The following is a 26,385-nucleotide window of genomic DNA, read 5'->3' as shown; positions in this document are numbered from 1 at the left end:
CACAAAGTAACATATATGGTAACTCGTAAGCTGGCATAAGGTGTTAAACCCGTGTTATAACGACTGTCGTTTTCCGGCCACGCGAGGATAAAGTAAGTTACATTCACTCATTCATTCACATATGCATGCAGTTAAATACCCATCCAAAACTCTCTACTCTTATTGCCGAATCCTCGCCGGTATTCTTCCCATGTAAGATAGAAATCTTGTTCACCGTTTATTCGACGCTGGAAAACCTATAAGGGCAATAATGTCAACCACCGAATTATCAACGTTTCATAACAAACCGTCCATCCACCACCGTCCTTTGTCATATCACAGTAAACTTCAATTATAGTCCCGTTCTTTTTGATTTTGTAGATTCCACTATTAATGTTTCCGGCTTCATGTGCTTGCTTGCAATTCGTTGGTAGCAAAGTGTACACCTCTGTTAAATAAAGGTTTGATACAGTAGGGTGGGGGAAGATGGGACACATATTCATTCTATTTTCTCGTCCCGTTTAGTAGTAAACAAAGAAAATTGAAACAATTATAAAACTATATCCTGACGACTCCCATAAACCGTTGTTAATTGTTTAAAACACGATCAAGATATTTGGATGTTGTGTGCTAAAGGTGTCCCATCTTTCCCCATCATACCATAAAAGTTATAACGCTACGGCCTTACCTGTTCTAAGATGAGCGATTTCCATCGACAGAAGCTGAAAAGATTCTCTCCAAGATTCAGAGTCTCCTGGTTCACCTTTCAATCCAGGAGGACCAATGTCTCCTTTTAATCCTTCCTCGCCAGGAGGACCTCGTTTTCCAGGAGACCCAGCATCGCCCTTCTCCGATGGCGACTCCGGACCACAAGATAACGTTACCCGACGTGCATCATGTGCCCAAGTCAATGTAAATATAACAGCGAAGCTAACCCAACAGAACAACATATTCTTAACAACAGACAATTGTATCGAAAAAAACTATTGATTTCAAATTGCTGCCCACCGACTTGCTGGATCCTTTACACTGATCAGAGACTGTTTAACACGACACTTATATACATCTATTGACGAATACCGATGTGGCTTAGACAGCCCGATTCAGTTTATCAAAAACGCATGCCGTATATGGTGATTAGCATTTTACCTGACTTCAAAAACAACATTCTTTGACAGCGAGCTCCGAAAATGGGAGCATTGCCACAATTGCGCTGTATCATTGCCCTGCAAACAGTCACCACGAATACACGTATATGTTATGGTGTAAACTGTATCAACCATTTACTCGAAATGTTCGGAAATTCCAACACGGCGTTTTCGATATTTCTTAAGCTGGTTGTTGTTACATTTTTGTGTTGTGAATGAACGTTAAATTCTGCTATAAAACGCGCTGCCAGATAACATTTATAAATACATTATTGCATCAATGAGCAAGCTGTTACTGCTTTTCTTTTATTTCGCCTTATTCACGCTTGGTCGAAATTAGATTCCGCGTGTAGGGATGCACATTACAGAATAATTAGGTATTCTAGGATATCCTAGAATACTTTAATTCGAATCTAGAATTCCGAATCTAGAATTTCGAATCTTTTTATATTTATAGGAAAAAAAAATTTTACCCACAAAAGTCAGTTTATTGACCCTTTCATAACAGCCTTGTTGGATCTTGAGTTGTAAAATGATAAAAAATTGTACTATTGAGTAGTTTTTGCGTCATGAAACGTATAGCAGGCTATGAAAAGACGTTACGAAACGTTTACTTTCGAAAGTCCCACAAACACAAAAATATTTTTTTTCAAAATTAATAAGTTTCAAAAATTGTTAATATAGTATATGAGATGACGTGTAACGACGTCATTAAACAGAATACCGAATCCCGTAATTAGATTCGAATACAAAAGGATTCGAATCTCAAGGAATCGAAATTCTGTAATGTGCATCCCTATCCGCGTGGTTTAAATATGATACGGTGGCAGCAAAAGCATTAATGTAAATTGTTATAGGTTAAACTAAAAAAGTTATAAAAAGTTATAGGTTGTTATAGGTTAGGTGGTTATTTATACGTTAGCTGTTTGTTGTTATTACGCTATGTCTGTCGTTGTTTACGTCACACATTCCACAAGTCTTACATCACGTCCGAGAATATTATGAATTACCTTTAGGTAAGATAAAGCAATGTTAGCGACATCGTGAACATTTCAAAACAGTGTAACAACCTTTTTGTACAGTGACGCGTATTTAAACTAAAGACAAATATAGATACACCGCCTATACGGAGATAAATCGTGACGCAGCATGCTGTTGATATGAAATGCACTTTTTAAGTAGGTAGTTGTTGCATGTAGCATACACCTTTTGTAAAGATGCTTATGGAAAGAATTGTTATAATTTTATAACACAGGTGTCGTATTTCACCTATAGTGTCCGCTTATTCAAGGGAGGTTATTTTATGGCTGATAATTTGCACTGGGATGCAGGGGCGGCTCCAGACATTTTCTTTAGCGGGGGCGGTTTTGTTACCAAAAACCCAAAACTTGAACAACTTGCGCTTTCACCAACCACATGCCCGCATATCGCGGAAAAATCCAGGGTACTCAGGAGCTCCCGAAGCAATATGCAAATGAATTAACACGAAATACAGACGCGTCGTAAATAAACACGCGTTGAACCGAAATATGTTCCTGAAGTATAACTGCTTTATATTTACGTAGTTTTCCTCAGCCAAGCAGCATTTATTGGGGATTCACACGTGGATTCATTGCATCATAATAGCGAATGTTTGACCTGGCAATTGATTACGACATAATAGCAATTCGCACGTTGATTATTCGCGTCATAATAGCGGTTGTCCCCTTGATTATTTAGCCTGTAGGTGCTTGAAAATATGTTGAATATTTGCCTTTTTACCTTTGCGCATTAAGGTAAAGATATAGATAGTTTGCAAAAAATACTTCTCACGCGAGTAAAGCAACGCCTCGATTTAAAAAACTCGTAGCAAGGGAACATAACTAGCTCATCGGAAAAAATAATATTTTGCGCAATCGACGGCCGCACTTCCAATCACGTCTACCGATCAAACACTACTGCCGTCACGTGTTTCTGACGTCACAAGGACGACGTGAGTTTAGCTTTTATGCACAGGAAATATAAAAACATTTCGCACAGCTTGCCCAATCAAGAATTTTGCTAAATAAGAAATATATGCCGTGTTTTTGCGGCAACTAACAAGTGCATAATATTTTTTTAGTGCTATGGCCAGGTCTAGGGGGAGCAATTGCCCCGTTCCCCCCCCCTGGATCCGCCTCTGCTGGGCTGGAACAATTTCCGTTAAGCTTCCAAGTTAAGAACATGCACGTGGTCTCTTATGAATTGTAACTCGCACGAAGTGTTTAAAACAGACCACTTATTTTCTAACGCTGTCGTTTCCTCATCACGCGAGTATAAATAAGTTACTTTTATTCATGCTTTCGTAACGGCGAATAAAAATCAGTTTTGCCGATTCAGCGTTAAATCCTGCATATTGCACATATTCGTAATAATAGGAATTTAGTAGACACAATAATTTGTCGTGATCAAACTTGCTCGCCAGTCATACCATGATTTAACGGCAGCGAACTTTAACGCAACTCACATGTTGTGGTTTAAACCAAGCAGCAAATCATTCTTTGTATAATCCGTAGTATAAGTTAGTTGTCAAGTTTTGTTTTGATTCATGTTGGGAACTTTTTATTCTTTTTTTTTGTGTAATAGACACAAAGCGCGTGAGCAGAACGATGGCTTTTACAATTGTTGATGTACTTCCAAGAATTTCAGAACAGAACCAAGGTTTGTTATATTGTAAGGTGGGGGGAGATGGGGCACTTTTAGCACATAATAACCAGATATACTGATCGTGTTTTAAAGTAATAACAACGGTCTATGACAGTCATGCGGACATAGTTTTATATTTCTTTGAATGTTCTTTGTTTACTACTAAATGGGACGAGAAAATAGAGTTAAAAAATGTCCCATCTTCCCCCATCCTACTGTATAATATATGCTTTATATACGTTACGGTAATAATGAATTTAACTCTGTGTAAAATAATAAAAATCCTGTGGTGAATATATCACATAGTTAGGGTGGGGAAAAATGGGACTCGTAAGACGTGACTTTTTACCGCTACCCATTCAATAGTAGACGAAAAAAATGTTATAGCATTAATCGAGAGTATTCTCACGGTGCAACAAAATGTGCGGCAAGACGACCACTGTTGGAAAGTATTAAAATTCGGTGTTGAACGGATGCAACATTTGCTAAATGACTGAAAATGGCATAATAATAAGATGCTCATTTTGAATGGTCATTGCATGAATAATAATAAATACAGTATATAATACCATAGTTTAAAAAATCGGCTGAAATATTTCTAGTTTGAGATTTGTCTCAAAAAATTAGTTTTAGGTTTGTAAAAATAAACTAAAATATAAACATGATAAATATAGGCAAGGTCAATATTTCTTAAATTTCAGTTGATATCAACAAAAAAAACTGGGGTAATTCAAATATAATTTACTGATATTACATATGAAAAATATATTCGAAACTCAATCACGGACACTTGAAGATAATTTATAAAAAGTGGCCTAAAATACTCGAAAAATAGTTTATATAGCAATAGGCTGCATAATTTGTATCAAAAATATAACTTTGTTATTACAAGTTGATATGCATTTGTAGGATAAATTATTTGTTAATTGATATTCTAACAATACCAATTTGTAAATAACGTCCTAAATATACAGCAGTGGGGCAAAAAAGGGATGTTTAAACTTGGTTTTAAAATCGTCGTTTATTTTGGAAATATTCGGCAATATGTGGTTAAGGATACCGTTTCCCCCACTCTACTATATGTAAATAAATCATACCTGGCAGAACGTATTAAATAAATTTCTTTGTAGATAAATGCGTTCTTAATTGTACATTCAACTCCACGAAGCTTTATTGCTGCTCAAGTAGTTCGACTATGTTTTGCAGCAGCAAAATATGTACACAGCACAACACGGATGTATTCTGGTATAAAACTGCTACGTCTGCAACCTATTACTAATCCATTATTTCAATTATACTTTTAGGGTTATTCTTGGTTTTGCTGTAACGTTGGCCATTATTGCCAGCTTGGCTGTCATTGCTCGATGCAGTGGTTCCTTGAGAAGGAGGTTCTGCTGTAAGCTTGGACGCGGAAATTATCAACCAAACTTAATTCCTAACGTTGTCTTCAATCAAACGAACGAATGTAAAGATGCAATAGGGGGAGTGTTTAAACAAAACGACTTGCCGTATCAAGTGGAATAAGTCGCACACTGACAATTCAATATGCATTTTTTAAATTAAACCTGTAAGAATTGAAAGAATGAATGAATGTAACTTTATCCTAGTTCAAAAACACATACTACGCCAAAGAGCATCGATAACAGTGTCGAGCATCAAACTCGCTATTATGTATTATGTTACGACACATATGCGTCTATTATCACTTAGCCATGGAGTCGAACAAAACATATTTGTAAATTGTGTTCGTTTTTGTTGGTTATCTTTATTTTAATTTTGTTTGAGTGACAAAAATGAGCGGTTTTACGACTTTTCAAAACGTATTTCAGGCAAACTCATTATTTTTTTAACCAAAAAACATCTTACTTCGTATTTATTAACTGTATATTTTTATTTAAAACCAACTTGTGGGTTGAACGTGGTCCGGGCTCTTTAAATATTGTTTATTTTGAAATGCCTTTCCGAAGAATAATAACTACATGGAAGGCTGGAAGTACTTTTATTTGCAATGGTGATGCTTCTGTTATTGCGCATACGTCGGACTCGCAATCATAGAGCTACGCACACGCATTTAAACTTACACGTGTAGAAATGCACACAAGCAGATGCTGTAATTAACTTGTTGTAGTTAGCTCGATTATTAATCACATTCGAACCAAAATATATAGTAGGGTGGGGGAAGATGGGACACCTTCTAACTTTATTTTCTCGTCCCATTGAGTAGTAAACAAAGAACATTCAAATAACTGTAAAACTATATCACAACGACTTCCAAAGACCGTTGTTAATTAATTAAAACACGATAAGAATATTTGGATAATATGTGCTAAAGGTGTCCCATCTTCCCCCGCCCCACTATAATTTACGTTTCGTATGTACGCATCTGAAGAAAATAATATACAATGCATATTGTTTTGTTTTGTTTGTTTGTTTTATTCCAGCAGCGCATTTGCAACAGGTACAATCGTAACCTTAAGAAAAAAATGATATAAACAATAACTCAGAAATTTAAATCTGAATCAAAATATTTAAAAGTGGAAGTATTTTATACCTGGAATGTGATGACGTATCAATCCATCATGTCTTGAAGCATCTCTGTTAATTACATTAAAGTTAAATACACGCAATAAGTGTTGTGTTTTTATCACCTACCGATGTCTTCAAGGAGTCGCATAGTCTGTGCAGCTACATTGCCCCTGTGGTCGATTAAAACAAGGTACGTAAGTAGACACATAAACAATCAAACACCTATTTGTAACTTACTGGCGTCCTGGTACTGCACGACGTCGACGTCCATTCCACCAATCACTTTTAGCAGCTTGCACATTAAGAGTGCAGAGAGAAATCATCAAAATAAGAATAAGAAGTGCTTTATTCATCTGTAAACAAACAATTATTTAGTGTTAATAAACGTTTTAAATAAATATCTTTGCAGAAGGTATACTAAAACGGCTTGCTAGAGATATATCTCTACTATAGGCCGCGTATAAAGCAGTTACACAGCGAACAAAATTTAACATATTACCTTGAGTTGATACTTTGCCTTGATAGTGAATGCAATGTAGATATTCATGATCATTTAAACTCTTTGATGTCTGCCAATAGTTCCGCTCTAGACGGTTTTTGAGGAAAGCGTTAAACCTGTTCCAAGTAAGATAGTGTTTGCTTGGAGCCAAGAATAAGCTGTTTTGTTTCGCAATGCATGTTAAACTATACTTAAATGTATTTTTCAAATCGTTAATTTGTAAAATATTTGTGTTAACTATTACTTCATTTACCAACAAGTGTTTCATTTTAAATCACAGTGTATATTACTCCAATGCCGCAATTTTCTTGGAGTTTTGTAACCTTGGCTTTCATTGCCTAATGTAATATTGGAATACTAAAAACGAAGTTCTTCTGTAAGTTTAAGGGGAGAAGTTGCAAACCGAAAATAGTTTCTGAAATATTTGCCTGGAAATTAATTTATCCAAAAAGATTATTTTTTTATAACAGCCGATAGTTTTGTTTCTGTTCGCGACTTGGCACAATCTTCAAAGTACCGCTTGTGTGCCAGTGAGTAATGAACCCAACGCTGCCACCACGCGGACGTTATTTCCAGCGTTATAAGTACCATCATAGACATCTGAACAATATTCTTAACAATAGACACTACCATAAAATATATAAATTATAAGAAAGAAAAGAGAAATTAAATTTAAATAAACGTGTGGAATTTGATTTTCACCGCGTAGCCAAGTGCTTGCAGAAGTTTAATATATGAGGTATTGCAGTGAGCGGTTGATACAAAATCAATTTGTTTTTAATTCGATTTATTTATTTTTAATTTTTAATTAAAAAAAATACAACACAAATTAAATTAAAAGACAAAATAAATTTATAACAAAAAAATGAAAAAGGGACACAAAAATAGGACATTTTTTTATCTTCCCATTTGGCAGTAAACAAAGAATATATTTACTCAATTATATGACTGTATCCCAGCGACCCAAAAAAACGTTGCTGATTGAAAAACACGATGTGGGAATATGGGATTTATGGTGCTAGCGGTAACTCACTAGACCCGGCAGTAATATATACTATTATACCGCATATGTTTTTTAAAACGCAATGTTAATTTTAAAGACGCTTTAACTGCCGTCCCTTTTTTAAATGTGTATTTTTTTCCAGGTCTCAGCTAATTGAAATTTAAACCAAACTATAGCAGTTAGAGCAAAACATGCTCTAGGAACCTTGTAGTGTATGAAATGTTCTTTAACTGTATATTATTAATTGTTGATGACATTATTTGAATCATGAAAACGTCATAATGATTTTTTCAATAGCAAATACTTCAAGAATAAACAAAGAAACTGAAAAATCATTCTGTTCTATAGTTCTAGCTCCTATAGATGCGTTTTCGTCAAAGCAAAAAATACTATGCGCTATAATTTTCTTGCTAAATACGTTGATGTATTTTTTTAAGAAATTAAAAGGAAATTACTTCCTCTTTCAAATGAGACCAAATTTGCAACCGATTAGGAAGAAACGAACACACAACGGCTGTTTAAGTGACATGTGGTCCCCAAAAGCCACAAGCGCCCCATGGCAGTTAAAGCGTATTTAAACTTAATATGAACTGACTGGCTTGGGGTTCCGCTGTTAACAAAAAAAACAATAAAAAGTTTGCTTATTCAAAGCGAATTAACGCTCGCAGTGCTGAATCCCGAAATAAATATTCGTGTTGTTGTTTCAAAAAATATCCCAACCAACAAAATCTGCACGTTAGTAATTTTATGGAATGTCATAAATGTTTTAGAATTTAACTCTAAAATGCTCCTTAAATTTAAGAAAGTGATTTCGGATTTCTTGTGTACAAACTGACTTGATCTATTAAATAATGTCTAAAAGAACTTTCTAAACAATACAGTGGAATGATATATTTATACTGAAGAATGGCGGTGCGAAGTGGGAACAATATACCACGGTGAACACAGAGAAAGTAACTGTGACGTCAATATGAAAAACTACATGCACAAGTGTTATGAACATGTTACACCAAATAAGGTGCAGGTTAAAGTTGGTCTATGCTAGTTTGCATCACTGGTAGAGTTTGTCTATCAGAAGGCAGTGCTATCGAAGCAAGAGGTAGAAAATAAGAAGGATTGATACAAATTTGCCTTTCTAAAAAGGATTACAAATTAAGCCAGGTCAAAGGCAGTGTCAATGTAATAAACTATGCGTATAAAATTAGCCAGCAGTTTTTTTCTAAATGCTATCGTTTGAAGAGGTGGCGAACCGGTGTGGTCGGTTTGGGGTGATGCCATTTGTTTCTGTAGATGTATCTTTGCTCTCCGCTGTGATGGGAACTCGTTGGCTTGAATATGGATGAGGGTAAATGTGGGCGGGTCGTTGGCTTGAAAGATTAGAAGAAAGAACGGGATTAGCGAGAAAATTTAACGGGGAGCGAACGCTTCCAATCCCGGGAAAATTTATCGGAACTGTCGGGGTCGGACAATTCATTCGTTGTACAGCAGCCGCGAGCGCCAGATGACGCCATTGGAGCGACGACTGAGTTATTGTTTGGCGTTCGTCAGGTTTCGAACTAGAACTCAAGTAAATGTGACGTAATAATGGGTCCATGAACATAGGAATTGGCGGAAATGACGTCACATTTGACAAACCAGGTATTGAACCAAGGTTGTTAAATATTCCTTGTTTCTCACGTTTTCTCCACTTTGCACGGCGGTTCTGGAACCAAACCTAAAAATCAACAATAAAATAAAAATGTACGAGTGTCAAATAGAAACGTATAAACGGAACCCACAATAGTTAGATACAAAACCCACCTGAACTCTCGCCTCAGTTAAATCAACTCGCATCGCTAATTCCTCTCTGCAAATACAAAACTTATTATACACACTTTCCGTAATGTTGTTACTTGAAATATTTTTACAAAAAAATAGAAATAATTTTACCGAAATCTAATGTCAAAAATTGAGTTACAAAACCGTACATTCGTCACTTGTGGTACATAATGTGACAATGCATGTATTTCAGCAATGGTAAACTCGGGCTGATATTTCAGCTCCGCTCTTACAACCTTGCAGAATATATAGTACATACCTCGTAAAGACATCAGGGTAGTGAGTTTTCTGGAAGGCACGTTCCAATTCTTCAAGTTGGAATGCACTGAATGTTGTTCTGTATCTTCGTTGTTTTCTTTTTGATGAGTTTCGATCTTGGTCATCAGGTGAGGAAGTTTGAACTGAGGACGTCAATTCCGATACCTCATTGGAAGAGCATGGATGTTCGTTGGAGCTTGTCGGAGATGATCCTTGTTCGGGACTGGATAATGGCGGTGGAGTAAAACTTTGTGATCTTCGTCGGTCAGAAACACAATCTTCACGTTTGCTTCTTACATTTAATGTAGATTCCCTTTCTAAGCCAGGAGCAGCGCGATGTTCGTCGTTTACGATGATTGGTGTTGTAGTGTGTATCCCGGCTTGGTCATATTGTTGCCGCAGTAAATACAGAAAGTGATCTTGGTAATTGAAACTGTTTTTAGCAGCTGGTAACTTTTGTTGATTATCTTCCCCCGCACTTATAGGCACGGAGGGTCGGTCGCCATTTTGTTTCTGCTCTCTTGATGGTAAAGTATGAATATCGTGGGGAATGTAACATGGGGGATCCTGTTTCGAGAGTACAGACTCTGAAATTACAAAAGTATAATAAACATTTCGATAAACGTGTATTTTACCTATACACACTTTTAATGTAAGTCCTACGAATCAACAAAAAAAGTAAGTGTAAACGCAAATTTGTAACATCTAACCTAATTCTTCACAACCACACTGAATATATAGTAAACTATAGTCGTAATTTACATTTGAAATACCTTGTTGAGAAAATTTCCTCTCGAGATGATGCTGAGTAGATTTGGATCCTGAGAATGCAAAAACTCTGGGCTGTCCTTCGTCTTCGTGGCGGAGAATAAAACTTCCTTTATGTCCGGAATGTCCAAGGAGTCGGTCAATTGAATAAGAGGAAAATTGTGCCATTTGCAATTAGTTCTGTTGCCTAAAACCTATATCTAGTGTTTGCAAAAAAATAAAAATAAAGAAATGGGTCGTCCTGTTGGTCCAACTATACTGGTCAACAAGTAAATTCACTGGCTGACAAATACAGTAATTATATTCACCGTTAGTTGAGCCCGTTTTTGGTCACTTGTGATCGACCGGGTTCTAGCCGCAGACTGCAGCAGCAAAACCGTCTATTCATCGAAGACAACGTTTTGCCTTTTTCGCTTTCACGCGTTGTGTGACGCATGCCCTATAGGAGGGCAGATTTGACAATCATGAAGGATGCGATTTAGGCTATTTATTTTAAATTTTTGAAGTTTTACATGCGGTATAGTTTACCACACACTAATTAAAACCACAAACATTAAACTTTCCATATGAACAGTATAACGTATTTTTCTATATTCCCCGTAATTTTCATTCTTAAATTTTTGTATTTTTATAATTTAAAATTTTGTTGTACAGTTTGATTAATTTTGTATAAATAATATAAATGTATTTTTATCATATAACAAATTATTCTGATGCATGGATCGATCATGTAGGATAAAAAATGTTTTGAATAAAAACAGGTGTTGTTCTTAATCTGTATTATAGAAACGTGTCAAACCAACCTGCCGGCAGGTGCCCTGAGCCGGAACGGCAAAAGGTTTAATGTAATGACGTATTTTCTCCGCATGTAAATCTAGAAATATTTAAATGCAATCTACCGCCGTGACAAAGGCAAAATCTAGAAAGATTAAATCTAAATCTTATCAATTGGCGAGCTAAGGTTTACCCAGCGTGCAGTCCTGCCGTACAGCAGGTTCGTAATTTATTTCTCAAAAAGACCGGACGTTCCCAGCCGCTTAACCTGAAATGAATTGAAGATTTCAACCGTCGCTTATTCGATTCTCTGTGTGCGTTATGGAGATTTCCTAATGTCATTATTCGAATATTTCTAATGCTACAAATCTGGGCCCTGTTGGAAACATTCGTTCTGTTAGGTGTTGGAAACATTCGTTCTGTTATTCTTTTTTTTCACGGCGAAAATTCTAAGTCTACATGGCGTGTAGTTTCAGGAGAAACATACAGTTTTCCACGCGGTAAAGATTATATATTGCGCTATTTTAGAAATATGTAACTTTCTATGACCGTGGTGTGAACTTTGTTTCAGCGGTTTTAGCAAACAACATCAAATTGACAACATGTCACTTTGCTGAGTTGCAAAGCCCTTATGTTCTGCGCCAGCAATCTGCGAGCCACTAATTGAGTTTACCACGTGCAGCAGTGAACATGGCCTGCAAACGTATGGTCTTTTCTAATTGCATGCTGTCCGACCCTTGTATCGACGTCGACTTGTGTAAACCCACAAGTTTTGTGGATTTCTGAAACGCCGAGTGACGCATTATATTTACAAAGAATAATTAAATAGACCCCTAGCTGTTAAACATAATATTGACAAGTAACGACAACAAAGACAATTCTGTGATTTATTTTATTGAACACAGACCAACGAAATAGCCTACAGCAGACGGGGCTTAACTTAAAGTTATTACTGTATTGTATGTTGCTATCACTACAAGGTCTTAACGGTCACATAGTTCATATCGGTATTGATCTAACATTATATTTTAGTAGATGTAAAATGGGACATGTTTTTATTGTATTTTCTCCTCCCAGTTGGAAGTTAACTGTTAAAGAATACTACAGCCATTTCTCGCGACTCTTAAAGAATGTTGTTGATTGTTAAAACTCTACCAAGAATTACAGGATATCATGTGCTAAAGGTATCCATTCCCACAGTAGTATAACGTCTGATATAGACGTATGGGTCTCAACCGGTTTCTGCTCACGTACTATTTTTTCGCATGCCACAGGCGTATCACTTTCTTCGAGTTCGCATTTCACGGGCGTTTAAAAAACTACAATATACGTTAAAATCGCTGTCCTAATGCGCAAAAATGTTTGTATTATTTCTAAACCCACACCCCAAAATAATTTTGCCTCTTGAAACGATGTTGTGTTAATTTTTGGCGACGAGTGCATTCCAACACAGCCAGACAAACATGTAACGATCAATCTGTGGCAACTTTTATTTGATAACAAGTGGGATTAGTTGCAGATACAGGACAATTGAGATGTCTGATGATCCAATAAGTGAGACGGCCACCCTTGTATATGAGACAGTATAAGTGTTGGGGAAAGTGTAACAATCGTAAGTGGTTTGAGAATTGCTTTGAGCCACCGCAATTAAAGCAGCTCGTCTGTTTACAAGTTACTATATATAATGTCGGTGGTGTATTCATTATTAGGAAACTCAAATTAATTACCTAAATTTTTCTTCAATATAACGAAAGCTAATATACTAATTGCAAATTAACATATTTTTAATTAAATAATTGTAAGTTCAATATATGCTGAATATTAGTCTTGTTGTTTTACCGATAAGTTGGTACGGCCTTTACCGTGTTTTATCTCGTTAAGCGATGAATTTCAATCTTTATTGTTTTAAATATTTGATCTTTACAATAACAGTCGAAGAGTAAATTAAACTAGGTATTTAAGTTACAACAGACAACTATAAGTGAAGTTTTGGAAACGTTTGACTGCCATACATGGAAAGAAACATTCATCGATTGATTTCAAGAAAGGAGAAAATAAATTTATTTTTATAGTATAGAATATAGTAGCTTCATTCACACCTGGTCAAGCAAAGCCATTATTAACAATGAGAAAGTTACATCGGCAGTGAAAAGCAACATAGGGAGAAACAACAATCAATTTACAAACAAATATTCGTTATAAATTTTAAAATATGAATTTTTTATACAAAAATATGAAAACTATTCGAAACTTCTCGCTATAATTTCATCCAATGAAACAAACGAGGCAACGATACTTCGTTGTAACCACTTTCGTTCAAGTAAAAATCGACCACGTCCGTCAGAGCGCTGTAGTATTTTCTGTACTCCTGAACTTTTATTGCTGCTATGCTGTCTGTGAAAGAAACGGTATAAGTTATTAGCATAAATTGTTGGTTTCATTTACGTGATAACTTGTAAGAGGTGTATGGAACAGAACACTTGTGTTGTCGTGTTAATTGTTTTCGAAGTTAGATGCTATTTTGGGGGGAAATACGGTTATTGCTCTATGCCACAGTTTGGTACGTCATTGCATCCCAGATTAAAGCCAGAGTTAGCACATTGCCAAACCCCGTGGGGTTAGACATACAAAAAGAATATAACAAAGTTATATACGTAGGAAAAAGTAAGCAGGTACAAAGTGTATGAAATATTAAACAAAATACGACAACCGCGTTATAACGCCTGCCGCTGCCAGCAACGCGACGATCAACAAGTTGTGATCATCCAATAAGTACGAGTACTCACTATAGCCAATTTGCTTGTACTTTTTGAGCGCGTATTCAACGTCGAATTGTAGTTTGTAGAAACAAAGTTGATGGTACAGAGATTGGTAAGTTACCTGTTAATTAACTATGTTAAAAACAACACCAATATCAAACAATATTTCCATTCAAACGGTGAAGAAAAAATGCAAATCATACGAAATGAAAGTAAAGTTACCAAGAATATTTTTTAGTTCCTTGTAATAAACAAAACTATTTTTTTATGTTGCGAATATGAATTTTCGTTTGAAAGCAAAGTGTTTGTTACGAATTATTAGGTTTTAATTTTGCGCGACCACCGGGCCATTCATTCGTTTATTCAATTAGCTTTCTTTGATTGATCTGCCGTTTAATGGCAGCTGCAATTTTGTTTCGATAAATCGTAAGTCCGAAAACACCATGTGCAAATGTAATCGGTGAATGCTGTTCATGCAATGCTATATTTAATGAATAATAATTGGTAAAACACAGTACTGTGTGGTAGGATGGAAACCGGTAATAATTATATTGCGTATTTACGAAAAGTGGTTTTAACAATTACCAATGCTCTCTTAAGAGGAATAAGAATACGTAAATATTTATTTCACTACCAAAAGCACGTTTATAAAGGATAAAAACACGGAATATTTTACCCAACGTACTATGTATCTCATTCAAATACCTCGGGTTTAAGAACTCCTTTAAAACAAACATTACACATTGCTCCGTTACGTTCAGATACGACGGGTAGTGTGGTGGTTCGATGGCTGCATGCAGGATCATCACATTTCAACCAACCCTGAAGAATATGTGATAAGATGTGAATGGTGATATTTATTTTTTTTGTGGGGGGGACTTCAAAAGTCAGAAGGTTTAACACGGATGTTTTGTTTTATACACATTAAGGCCGTTTGCGAGTTACCACGTATGTAACTTTGTGGTTGATAGATAACTCACTACTCACTAATTAAATTTCTTACAGAAGAATAATCGTAATGCCCCACGTGTCGTGTATCAAGTATGTTATAAGAATAAAAAACAAATGGCATTAAATTATATCGGTCATTTTTAGTCCAGGTGGTACAGACGCACATTAAAAAATGAATTTTCGCAAAAATACAAAATATTGTTTTTTTGTAATGAAACGATCTAGTAGACACCATAACGTGCGGTAAATCCGAACCGAATTTGTTTGCTTGTTCAGTTAAGAAAAAAATTGGATCGTCATATTTTAACCCATATCTCAAGCCGTTGGTAAAGATCTGGGTAAATAGAAAGCGACGTGTGAAAAGTTTCGTCATTTCGAACGCACTTAAAGCACTGCGACTGAGTAAATATGATATTTTGAATTCCTGACCAAACTATAGCACTGTGATTACTGAAACACACGTTTTTTAATTTAGGAGGAATGGGACTTTTCGTTTCAGAGGTCGCAGTACTACAGTGTAATAAAAAACACCCTCAAACCAACTACGCCGATGTTAAATGATTGGATGTAAATAAAACTAAAATAGGTTTGTGTATTTTTCGAGTAGCTTTTGGCGAGGTGAATTCACGGGTATTTATGCAGTCGTAGTACAATAGTGTTGTCAAAATATCAAATAATGACAATGTCTAGAATCTAGATGAAGACGGTAAAATAAAACGATTATTTGAAAAATATGGGGCCGCGCCTAGAATATATAGCACGGCTACACTCGCGTTTGCAGGTGTCGCACGGTTGTAGGGAGATTAAAATGTCTAAAAATAGCCGAAGCCTTTATTCAAATGGTTGAATGCAAAATAATAAATAATGTTGGGCTGCGAGTTTGAATTCCGGCGGCATTCTTAAGTGCGTGAGATCGAATGTGTAAACAAAATGACAAGCCAGCTTTGTTGCTGGAACAATACTTGCTACTTAAGCAGCTTCTTAAAAAGCGACACGCCCGTCTTGGCGGTTTTATTATGACGTCATAAGCATGTGGAAAATGACAGACAGTTTATCGGGAGGGGTCCGAAAATGTTAGTTGGAAAAATTGTTAAATATCATTTTTATAAGAAATTGTTTTAATTTTCCCTCCAGCTACCGTATCGTGAGAACAAGTGGGTTTCATCACACGTATAGTGGAGAAAAATTAAGCGAAATATGACGAAATTTCATTTGCAAATAACTCGAGTACTTTCGATGAGTAGCTTGCCTCTCAGGGATGTTTACTTTCAAAATCGTCATCGCTATCCAGTAGCAAGCGGGTTGTAACCGGTAATAACTGGTTCCAAACATGTTTTATTGAACACTCGAGTCGTTGGTCGTCGGCAGCTAAGTAAATTCAAGCCACTCGAAGCTTATGATGGGACATCGTTATGATGGCATTCGATAACTTACGAGTGGAGGGGGCGACGCAATTAACTCATTATTAGATATTACACATTGTTTCTCACGAAAACATGGTCATCGTTGGGAAAAACTGGTGGTTCTAACAACACCGATAAAAGATATTCTTGTTTAATAAATTTATGTAAAAAGGAATCGTCAAGAAGACGGTTTGTAATATTCAGAATTTTTTTGAAATATTTTAATATTCTATAAAAATTAAGGCTAATTTGTATGTTTTATGTTGGACATTAAAGTTTCCAAACGTGTTGGCCCAAGATTCGTTTAATGTTTTTCTTTATTTAAATATTAATCAGACCAATGGTTATATTTCGGCCTACCAGAAGAATGTAGCATACAAGGGTAAATCGCAACTATGACGTAACAAAGCAATATGCGCGTTTGTGTAATTATTTTAAATTTTGTTACATAACATACCAACATGCTGCGTAACGTGTTGGGTGTTTGATTCATTTAATTTATTGATTTGTTTTTTTTACCGTACAGTGCAATTCAAATTATGAGTATGCTGATGGCTGAAGTATAACTAGCTAAATTCTCATAAGTGGACTTTCTATTTTGAACAACTATGCACGCCGAGTGTGAAGTGCCTTAACAGGATACGGTTATAACCAGAACCGTTATTTCAAACATATTGGTTTAATTGTTTAACTTAAATAGAAAACCCCAGCACGAATGGTGGAGCTAAAAATTAATAGAAATTTTCGGAATTTCTGTGACAAGATAAAAAATGAATCTTAAAATTATAATGTTCACGGTGTAAACATATAACTGATATATTTTTATAATTGTTTGCATGAAACATTTGATATTGTAATAGCCAAGCAAAATCGACGCAGGGAATAGACCGGGATACAGACAATGTTCACTAATAAGCTATTTCATTTGAAATAAACGAATGTCACATCGTTATTAGGAATGCAAAATTGAACGTAAGCGGAAAAATGGGATTTGATTAACCCATTTTCCCGCTTACGTTTCCTTGTATGCAACTTTATGGTGATGGTTTGTTGTTTTTTATATGGCCGAAAATTTGGACAACCGACAAAGAAACACCGGGTTGAAGCAATTACCGTTTTAGCCACATACACCAACAACGTGGTAATGTTAAGTTTAATTCCAGTATTTTTGTTAATAGACGATATGTCTAACGCTCTAACCACTTGACCCTGGCGCAAACGGAAAGCTGTTTTGAAATCGCCAAATGCCTAATTAAATGGAAAAAAAAATTTTTAACTTACCAAATAATATTCGTCAATATCTCCACGTATGGCATCGGTAAGCTGATTTTGCAACGAAACGAAAAAGTCGACAACTTGACGCATATCATCGGTCCCGCACGGTGTCGCTAATGAGCACAACCAAGATGGTTCCTGTAAAATAAAAAACAAAGTTCCAACCAACCACAGAAAATTTATTTGCGCAGTTTTAAATTTCGGTGAATTGACAATTTGCGCGGCATTTTACTGCGTTTGTGGGTCAATTAGAATCTAAATAGAGGTTTTCAAATGATTTAATTTTACTAAATCAGAGGATGTCGCCTAATATGAGGTTAGACAACCTGGTTTATATTTTACAAACGCATTTAAAACGTGATTTGAAATGGTGCTTTAGAAGGGACTGTACAGAAAACGAAGTAAATCGGAAGATTTTTCAATGGTATTTACATGTCTTGGGCAAGACAGTTAAGAAACCTCTGGAACCAAGTCTTTCCTCGCGTTGCCCAAACCCACACCACTATATATTAATTGTAAAAAAAAAACAATCTACAATTTAATGAACGAACAAACCGTTTCAGCGAAGACTCCCTGATCAAAGGTGACCGTCTTCTTTGTTTGTGGACACACGAAGATGAATCTCTTGCATCCGGCAAACTTCTCTTCCTCTGTAGCTTGCACGCTCATCAACCGATCTTCATTCTCCTCTTCATCTATTTGTGATCTTTTGAATCCGCTTGGATCAAGTCCTGTAAGAGGAATCAACATTTTAAGTAAAAAGATGGCAGTACAATATACAGATAGACTGAGATCCAAATATCTACGTTCCAATATTCGATGACGTCATTTAACCTAATTCACTTGTGGTGAAAACCCGAAATTCTATTTTAGGTTTCTCTGCGAGTCAAAAAAATAATTAAACACATGCCATTCAACAAATCGTTGTCGAATGGTGATTGTATTGGTCACATGCTATCTAAGGTTAAACTCAGTTTTCACACTATTATAATATCCAGAATTACAAAGTTGGCAGAGTAAAACGTTGTATTGACGACTATTTATTGTGCCTGTAGCCGGGCATGTGAAATGTGCCAATCGTGATGGTTTCGTTAATTTCTTGAAAATCGGTTTTGTATAAAGCTGAGCTTTTCGGCGAGTGCGGTAATTAATAATAGCAGGAGTCCGAGCGCTAATGACGTCATTAAGGAAAAAAGGCCCACGAGAACACGGTCGGTTTTAGTAGGCGATGCAGATCAAAATCGCACAAAACAGGTGGTTTTCGATCAAAGATGTCGCACCAGTGCCCAGTGCAATTGCAGTGTTGCAAGATGTAGAATTTATGCAAAAAATTATTAAAATTAGTGATAAATGTTACATAAAAGTTTAAAATTCTAAAGTAAAAAAGCTACAATTTTTTGCTTTTAACTACGAAATCATACACGGAAACACTGACGCAGTAAATCGTAGACGCTCGGCGTATTCAGTGTTACACGTGTGGCAATTCGCTCGCAATATTGTATTCTCGAAATCGATCGAATAATTTAAAAATTCCTTAAACAACGCCGAATATTTGGCGTCGGCATCGTGATATATTCCTTCCGATTGGTATATTTGTACCGGGCGCTATTGCAATGCAATACAAGCTATTATAAATACGTATCGGCTGAAAAAAGTTCCGGGGAAAATTTTACTAAACATATTTTGCTCTGGTTCAAGGTACATTTCTACCATCTGTACTGTTGGCGTCCCTATGGTAGAAAATTCTATAAATATGTTTTTTTTTGACGAATATTATTATTTTTTGAATTATTTAAATTTTATTTTTGATTCGGTACCGCTGGGGCCTATTTAGAACAGGTTTTTTGTTAGTAGCACAAGCAGAAGGCATCGAAAATGGCCGCTATAATACTTGTATTCTAGGATCACCTTGGTTCACCAGTCATCACCGTAAATTATAAGTAAAATGTGCCTATTGAACTAGCATAAACTTTTTCTAGGCCACAATAACATACCAACTCAGTTCTGTTGATGTTAAATCAAAAACTAAAGTTTTTACGTATAAACGTCGTGTCTGGAACGTTTTCAACGGAGGGTCGTAACAAATTTGGACCAAGTGGTCTTTGTATTTGTTCCGAACTACAATAGTGCCCGGTAAAAGTATATTAATCGGAACGACTACATTAGGACACCGGAATCGGCGCATCTCTCATGTAAGACAATTTTCATTTGGTATAAATTAAAACCATATTTAGACTAAAACAATTTTATTCTTTAAAACGTTAAAAAAAACATAAGGACAAAACTTTAATTTTTTTGTGCGTGCTGGATACTTAAAGGGCCTAAACACACCCCACGTCACTTTTATTTTTTATGGTAAATTCATAAAGCGACTGTTTTATTGATTCCAAAAATACTTTGCTTATTAAAATTGGTCCAGTATAGGCGAAGATATTCGTCCTCAAACAGTGATCTCTAGCGCTATCTTTTTTTTACTACGAGCTCCGTGATTGTGACGTAGGAACGTACTTGTCACGTGACTGATTCATTCGTAAAAGGAAACCTGCGTTTTTTTTGTGCTTTTTTGCGTTTTTTTTGTTCTCTCGTTTTTCGCTGAAAACACTGCCTCTCGCCTTTCTGAATGAGAGCGGCCACGCTTCAACAATTTTGTGACGTGTTTGTCACGTGGGTAGTACACTTCTCAATTTTTTTCGCCACGCAACTTTCAAATCAGTTTTTTGAATTTCACGGTGTTTGAGCTGGAATATCTTTGGTTATACAGAACCGATTAAAACAAGTAAGGTGTCGTTGGAATTAGAAAAACACACTCTATCGATTAAAACGAAGTACATTTGGGGTGTGTTTAGGCCCTTTAAATTGATTGTAAAATAAAGTTTAATGCAAAAAAAAATTAAAAATAATAAGCGACCCTGCTTTAAATATGTAGTTTCTGAACTAGGTGTGAGAGTGGGTAAGAAGATATGAATTTATATAAGTAATCGAACTTTTATAAGGACAGAACAGGCAATTTCACTAACTGGTTGTAATGTTTACTGATAAAAAAACATTGTTTCCAGGGTATCCCAACACTCTTAGAGGCAACCTCTATGGTCAGTATTATACTAGAGTGGTCTCATAAGGGAATAGATGCAACTTATTTACACTTGCGTTGCGGGGCAAAGAAAGTCCTAATAACACAGTTGTTCTATTTCATATACCTTGTGTTTGTATGGGTGATTTTTTGGGTGAATATCTTTATAATAAAAATTTTGATTTTAATATGAAAGTTGTTCTTACATTACCTAAACACTGAGCAATCATGGCGGCATCTGTTCCATCTATTGGATCGCACAACCTCGTAACCACGGGATGTACTTGGTGCGCAAGATAATATTCTTCATCAACCTTATACCAGGTGGGTCATTAGTATAAAGAAATGAAATAATTGGAGAAAGGACTAATGCATAAATGTGGCAGATGCCAAGCTTATATATCAAACCATTCAATCGCTTGTATCAAGCTTAGTATTAGTACTGTCATAAAATAAATTAGCCAGAAGGCCTTCTGTTCTATATCAGTGAAGGACTACATGGCACTTGTTTTGTGGCATGCCAGTCTTGACAGGCCACCTGTTATACTATGGGCCCTCATGTAAGGCCAAAGGATATTACAGGATGTTTTTAACGGATAGAAAATGTTAAAGGATCTTAGTTCTGCAAAACATTGTTGGTTGTACAGAGTGGATTCCCTTTATATTCTATTCCTCTTGTTGACCAAAACAAACAAGTTTTATAAGTTTGGTTGTGGAAGAGGGTTGATGGCTTGTTTGGTTCAATCTTAATTACCTTCAATTCATCTTTACTTTTAACTTCATCAATTGTATAAGCTCGTTGTGTGGCTGGTGCATTACTCCCATCCTGACAAGTATTTTAGAAAAATATAATTAATTATATAGAAATGCTACCTCAGTTCAACGTCAACAATAAATCTTTCATTATAACTTCTGGAAAGTCGATTTTACTTGGTTAAGAGGGTTTTGGTACTTAAAATATTAGGTGAATAAAACTAATTATTGATATAAATTTAAAGTGACTCAAATTAGTGTAAAATCATATAAAGTTTTATTGGTTGCATGGACAAACATGTGCAACACATAACAACAGTAGTTGAGAACTCCTAGGTCAACATTTGGTTTGAAAGTCTATAATATATTTCAACTTTTAAGCTTCATTCATTTATATGTTTCTTTTTTGTAAACAAAAAGATATCTGTACAGTAGTTTCCAAACTTAGATACACCAAAAGTCTTACAAGTAATTTATGTTTAATATTTGAAAGGAGTTAAGAAGCACTGGTCTAGAATAAATTATAATTGAAGATAGAATTTGTTCATACCTTGCACACAATGTAAGAAACAATGTCACCCGATTTCAATCTCTTTGTCATGGATGAGTTAACACGAAGAGCGACTCTTACGTGCGGAAGATTATCTTTGCCGGGGTATAAGTTTGGATCTTTAGTCAGTTCCTGGTAGGAAAAAGTTAAAATATAATCTGGGGTAAGATGGGACAACCATAATCAGGTAAATCCCATATATCATTTTAATCATGGGACGATGGTCTCCGTAAATATTGCTTGATTACTATAAAATGGGACGAAAATTCTTACCCCACCGGCCACTACTATATTATCGTCTCATATTCAAAGTTCGAACAGCTTATTTTTGTTTGCTTGCTGTACAACATTTGGTGTATATTTTTTCATGATGTAATGACTATCGTTTTAATAATATTAGTTAGATACACGAAATACGTTTACAGTTGCAAAAAAAGCATTATTTAAATACAGGGGGTAATGGTTTACATGGGTAAGTTGGGTTGGTTGGGTACAAGATAGGGATCTGTTTGCTTAAAATGAGTATTTAGTTCTGATGGTCGCAAACCATTGATTTGATATTGTTGTGGAATAATTTAACTTACTTTACGAATTTCAAACTTTTCCAACTCAAACATATTTTCCTTCACTTTTCTTCCAATTTCTTCCAAATTTTCGTGAATTTTTTCCACAATATATTCACGAGGTTCATCAGAAAGTATTCGGTTCACGGCAAAACTGGCAAAAAACACACATTTACAAATAAATAGTAATTCACTAGGAAATTATATTATTTCATACAGTAAAATAAATTTATTTGTTTTAATTATAATAATACCAACTATTGTAAGTTGGGAGCACAAGAGATGGCAAATTATTCTAAGAAATAGAAATAAATTGTTCATAAACAAAAAGGCAGTGTTGGGAAATAGATATTGGAATAAAAAGGATGTTCAATGTATTTTCATAAAAATCTACACGATAGGTACAATAATTGTGGGACATCCTGTAAACTTGTGTAAAACTTTTTAACAAACTTACTTTCCAGCCATTTTAGCCAAGTCACACCAATCTCTTCTAACAATATCCAATCCCTTCAGTTCTTGTACTGTGGAGAAACTCCCATCTATTGACCTGAGAAGAAGGAAATAAAACATAAACACACTTCACAAGGCTACAAATATAAGTATACTAATTTTAAAGCATTTAAATTTTAGTTTTGTCCCATTGGTTGTAATCTTTACTTAATAACAAACAAAAGAAATTTCAAGAATACGCGTTATCTGCTATCCCAGGTTAGTGGCCTATAAAAACTTTATACTTTTGAACACTAAGTGCGGCATATTTCTTCTTCTTTAACAACAAAAGTGATTTATAAACCCCGTCGATGTCGATCTCAAGAAGTCGATATAGTTTGTTCACTTCCGATTTCACCTGCAGAAAAAAACAAAAAAAACTTTAAATTTGGATTGTCTATTTTCTTTTGTAGAATTTAATTACTAATTACTGTTAAATGTCTTGCACAATAATAAACATACATGCATCACAGTCGCAGCATAGGCCCTTGACCAAAAGTTCTTTGTTTAATAAACCATTGTTACAGCGCCAATTAAACACTTGTATATTACTTTATTATTATTACCTGGTTTCCGAGTTTAAATGCATTGTCCAAGTCAGTGCTGTTTGTATTAATCATGATTGAGTCTGTGTCACCGTAAATAACTTCCAATCCCATTTTTTCCACAAGTTCTTTAGTGTGCAGTAGAATCTGGAAACAAAAATTAAGTAAAATAAAATACAGGTTTAGGGTGCAAACAGTTAGTATCTACTACTACTAGGTCATAAAATTATTTTTTATTATTAATTTTATTTAAACTAACAATAAGATTTTACTTAATTGGGCATTTTCAGGTAATTTTAAGGTCATTTATGTTACACAACTTTTTTAAACACATTTGGCACCAGTATTTAGATATATTTAAAATATTTAGAATTGAATATCGTAATATGAAGCAAAATTCATCGACTGTCTCGCACTCAATTCTTTATTTTATTTATTTTAAATTTAATTTTTACCAAACATTGGAAAATAATTTTTCAACCAACCTCACGACCTTGCCTTGTTACGAGAGCAGCTAATGGTTTGGCGTAAAATCTCGAGTTGCTGAATCCAAGGCAACCATACATGCTGTTAGCTGTTAATTTCAATGCTTTTTGCCGGATGTCATACTGTAGGAAGAAAACGTGTTTTATAATAAAGTATTGTAATAATTTTTATATCATATATAAATCATTTTTTTAAATCAGACCTCTATATTTCCTGGTAAAACACACCGACACCGGTTAAGATTTTTAAAAGGTGAACATAAATACAAGTAGTTTAGTTTTCACAGAATATTTATTTTATCTGTATGTAATCAAATTCTGTGCAAAATAGTTTGCCTTTTTAACTTGGTTGCCTGCTATAAAAGCTTAGTTTGTGTGCTACACGATAAGTCTTACTTTGATATGATAATGCATTAACAACAATATAAAATGCTTTGTAGTTTGGGATTTTTTCTTGATTTATTTTATAATAAAGTTAAATTTATCTTTCCATTTACACAACAGGAACACGAACTTACCTGCGTATATTGCTCTTTAGATATGGTCACTGTTTTCATCAACTGCTTGACTTGTCTTCTGCGTTGAACAAGTTTACGAATCTCAGTTGGCAAGACACCGGGTTCAAGTCCCGTCTCAGGAACATCAGGAATGTAAGATTCAAAATCATTCTGGTGAAAATCAGTTTGTTTGTGAAACAGCAGAAATATTTAGTTTTTGTATAAAAACCTTCATGAGAGGAAAAAAATATTTGTATTAATATTAACTGTTAGAAAATATTTGACAATTAAACCACAGAATATGTGTTGATCAACATTTTAGCTGCTTAACCAATGTTGTTGGGCATAGGTGTTCCTATCTGCATTAAAGGTTTTGTTCATTTAGATATTATTTTTCCCGTCATAATAACATTCCTTTTAACCTTAAACCATCAATCGCAATCATATCTCTTATTATTTCATAAAAAAACCCACTTACATCTGCATCGGTTGGAGGATGAAGATCAAGTGTGGTGAAACAGATGTTGAACTCCTGGATGATGGAGGGATACAAACTGTTGAAGTCGAGGAGAAGAATGAATTTGTCGTAGAATCCTCGTTTTGGCTCAAGAACCAACCCCCCTTCATAAGCTGCTTTCTTACGTGGTCTGCTGGTTGCTTCTGTTAACATCGCTTTCGTGATTGAAGGAATAAACATGCGTGGTAACTGTTTTATTATGTATTAGGAATAGAACTGTTGAAATAAAAATGGTTTAATATTACAGGAAAAATGTCTTTAACTGGATAACTGGTATACCACATGTAACTTAAGCCAGTTGAGCTACCATTCTCTATTCTCGGACTCAGGTTTAAGTTATCCCATTTAAATGAAGCTTTTATGTTCAAAAGCACGATTAGTTTAAACTACCTGAAGTCGGTTTAGAAACACCTGGATGTCGAACTAGAAGATTATCTTTACTTCTTTTAACTGGAAATAGAAACAATTTTTTATTTTGTTGTGCTGAACTTTCAATGAAATGTAACTTTTCTGTTATTATAACTTATTTTTATTTATTTCCCAATTACTTTTACTTTTTGAAGAAATTTCTCAATGCTTAAGGTTTGAACAAATAGGTTTTATTACATTGATGGAGACCGGTGTCAGTTCAAAACTGTCAATCTTTGTTATTGCACTTGTTAACATGGACCTTGAACTATTAATTAGAACATGAAAATCTAAATAGTACATGCCCCACAAAAAAAGTGCCAAACTATTTAAGTGAATTTTGGATCTTACATAAACATGAAAACTTACTTTTATCTGGAGGAATGAATCCTCTTTCATGGAAGGCGTGTAACAGAAGAAATTCATTTCGTTCCGATCTTCCACCCATCAAAGTTCGTGACAAAACATTTCCTGTTTATTTTTGGTAACGTTGTTGTTTAAACATTAAAACAGTGTTTCCCAAACTATTTCAGAGTATCCTAATCCTATATTTGTATTTTTTGGGAATGAATATTATGGAACTGTTGTACCACACTTGAGCAATAAATGACCCACAAATAACAGCAAAACACCTGTTTCATTATCCAATATACTTGCAATATGCAAAGGGTAATGCTGGT

At 35.1% G+C, this 26,385-nt stretch overlaps 4 protein-coding genes across 4 annotated transcripts in view; 1 reads left to right on the top strand and 3 right to left on the bottom strand.

Annotated features, from left to right (window-relative positions):
• LOC100184314 (ficolin-1-like) overlaps positions 1 to 1,024 on the bottom strand; it is a 2,302-nt gene extending 1,278 nt beyond the window's left edge. Inside the window, exons 1-3 of the mRNA XM_009862776.3 lie at positions 668 to 1,024; positions 288 to 427; positions 140 to 236 (exon numbers count right to left, since the gene is read on the bottom strand). Of these exons, the coding sequence (XP_009861078.1) occupies positions 140 to 236; positions 288 to 427; positions 668 to 929 (499 nt within the window). The 5' untranslated portion in view covers positions 930 to 1,024. The remainder of the gene's footprint in view (positions 1 to 139; positions 237 to 287; positions 428 to 667) is intronic.
• Positions 1,025 to 3,702: 2,678 nt separating this feature from the next.
• LOC108950185 lies at positions 3,703 to 5,521 on the top strand. Its single transcript, XM_018815165.2, has 3 exons — positions 3,703 to 3,806; positions 4,922 to 5,036; positions 5,096 to 5,521. The coding sequence occupies exons 1-3, from the start codon at positions 3,755 to 3,757 to the stop codon at positions 5,313 to 5,315; spliced, it is 387 nt and encodes a 128-aa protein (XP_018670710.1). The 5' UTR covers positions 3,703 to 3,754; the 3' UTR covers positions 5,316 to 5,521.
• A 3,174-nt stretch (positions 5,522 to 8,695) lies between these two features.
• aristaless (transcription factor protein) lies at positions 8,696 to 10,857 on the bottom strand. The gene is given in 4 exon segments (NM_001078186.1): positions 8,696 to 9,533; positions 9,620 to 9,665; positions 9,897 to 10,482; positions 10,669 to 10,857. Coding segments are annotated over 4 exon segments (1,290 nt in total). The 5' UTR covers positions 10,832 to 10,857; the 3' UTR covers positions 8,696 to 9,038.
• A 2,451-nt stretch (positions 10,858 to 13,308) lies between these two features.
• LOC100184358 (DNA polymerase alpha catalytic subunit) overlaps positions 13,309 to 26,385 on the bottom strand; it is a 23,522-nt gene continuing 10,445 nt past the window's right edge. The window contains exons 17-33 of the mRNA XM_002123490.4: positions 26,075 to 26,176; positions 25,688 to 25,747; positions 25,259 to 25,440; positions 24,802 to 24,951; positions 24,284 to 24,406; positions 23,820 to 23,945; positions 23,499 to 23,611; positions 23,219 to 23,311; positions 22,783 to 22,915; positions 22,199 to 22,330; positions 21,650 to 21,721; positions 21,107 to 21,209; positions 18,381 to 18,556; positions 17,832 to 17,963; positions 14,902 to 15,018; positions 14,224 to 14,317; positions 13,309 to 13,831 (exon numbers count right to left, since the gene is read on the bottom strand). Coding sequence (XP_002123526.4) covers positions 13,695 to 13,831; positions 14,224 to 14,317; positions 14,902 to 15,018; positions 17,832 to 17,963; positions 18,381 to 18,556; positions 21,107 to 21,209; positions 21,650 to 21,721; positions 22,199 to 22,330; positions 22,783 to 22,915; positions 23,219 to 23,311; positions 23,499 to 23,611; positions 23,820 to 23,945; positions 24,284 to 24,406; positions 24,802 to 24,951; positions 25,259 to 25,440; positions 25,688 to 25,747; positions 26,075 to 26,176 — 2,045 coding nt within the window. The 3' untranslated portion in view covers positions 13,309 to 13,694. The remainder of the gene's footprint in view (positions 13,832 to 14,223; positions 14,318 to 14,901; positions 15,019 to 17,831; positions 17,964 to 18,380; positions 18,557 to 21,106; positions 21,210 to 21,649; positions 21,722 to 22,198; positions 22,331 to 22,782; positions 22,916 to 23,218; positions 23,312 to 23,498; positions 23,612 to 23,819; positions 23,946 to 24,283; positions 24,407 to 24,801; positions 24,952 to 25,258; positions 25,441 to 25,687; positions 25,748 to 26,074; positions 26,177 to 26,385) is intronic.

Source organism: Ciona intestinalis, unplaced genomic scaffold (assembly GCF_000224145.3).
Source record: "Ciona intestinalis unplaced genomic scaffold, KH HT000037.2, whole genome shotgun sequence".
NCBI lineage: Eukaryota > Metazoa > Chordata > Ascidiacea > Phlebobranchia > Cionidae > Ciona > Ciona intestinalis.
Note: the sequence above shows the minus strand (reverse complement) of the source record. Positions and strands in the feature narration are given on the sequence as shown.

Coding starts and splice junctions, on each gene's coding strand:
- LOC108950185 (XM_018815165.2), top strand. CDS start 3,755: ATGGCTTTTACAATTGTTGATGTACTTCCAAGAATTTCAGAACAGAAC. Junction 3,807..4,921: donor AATTTCAGAACAGAACCAAG/GTTTGTTATATT, acceptor ATTTCTTTGTAG/ATAAATGCGTTCTTAATTGT. Junction 5,037..5,095: donor CACAACACGGATGTATTCTG/GTATAAAACTGC, acceptor TTATACTTTTAG/GGTTATTCTTGGTTTTGCTG.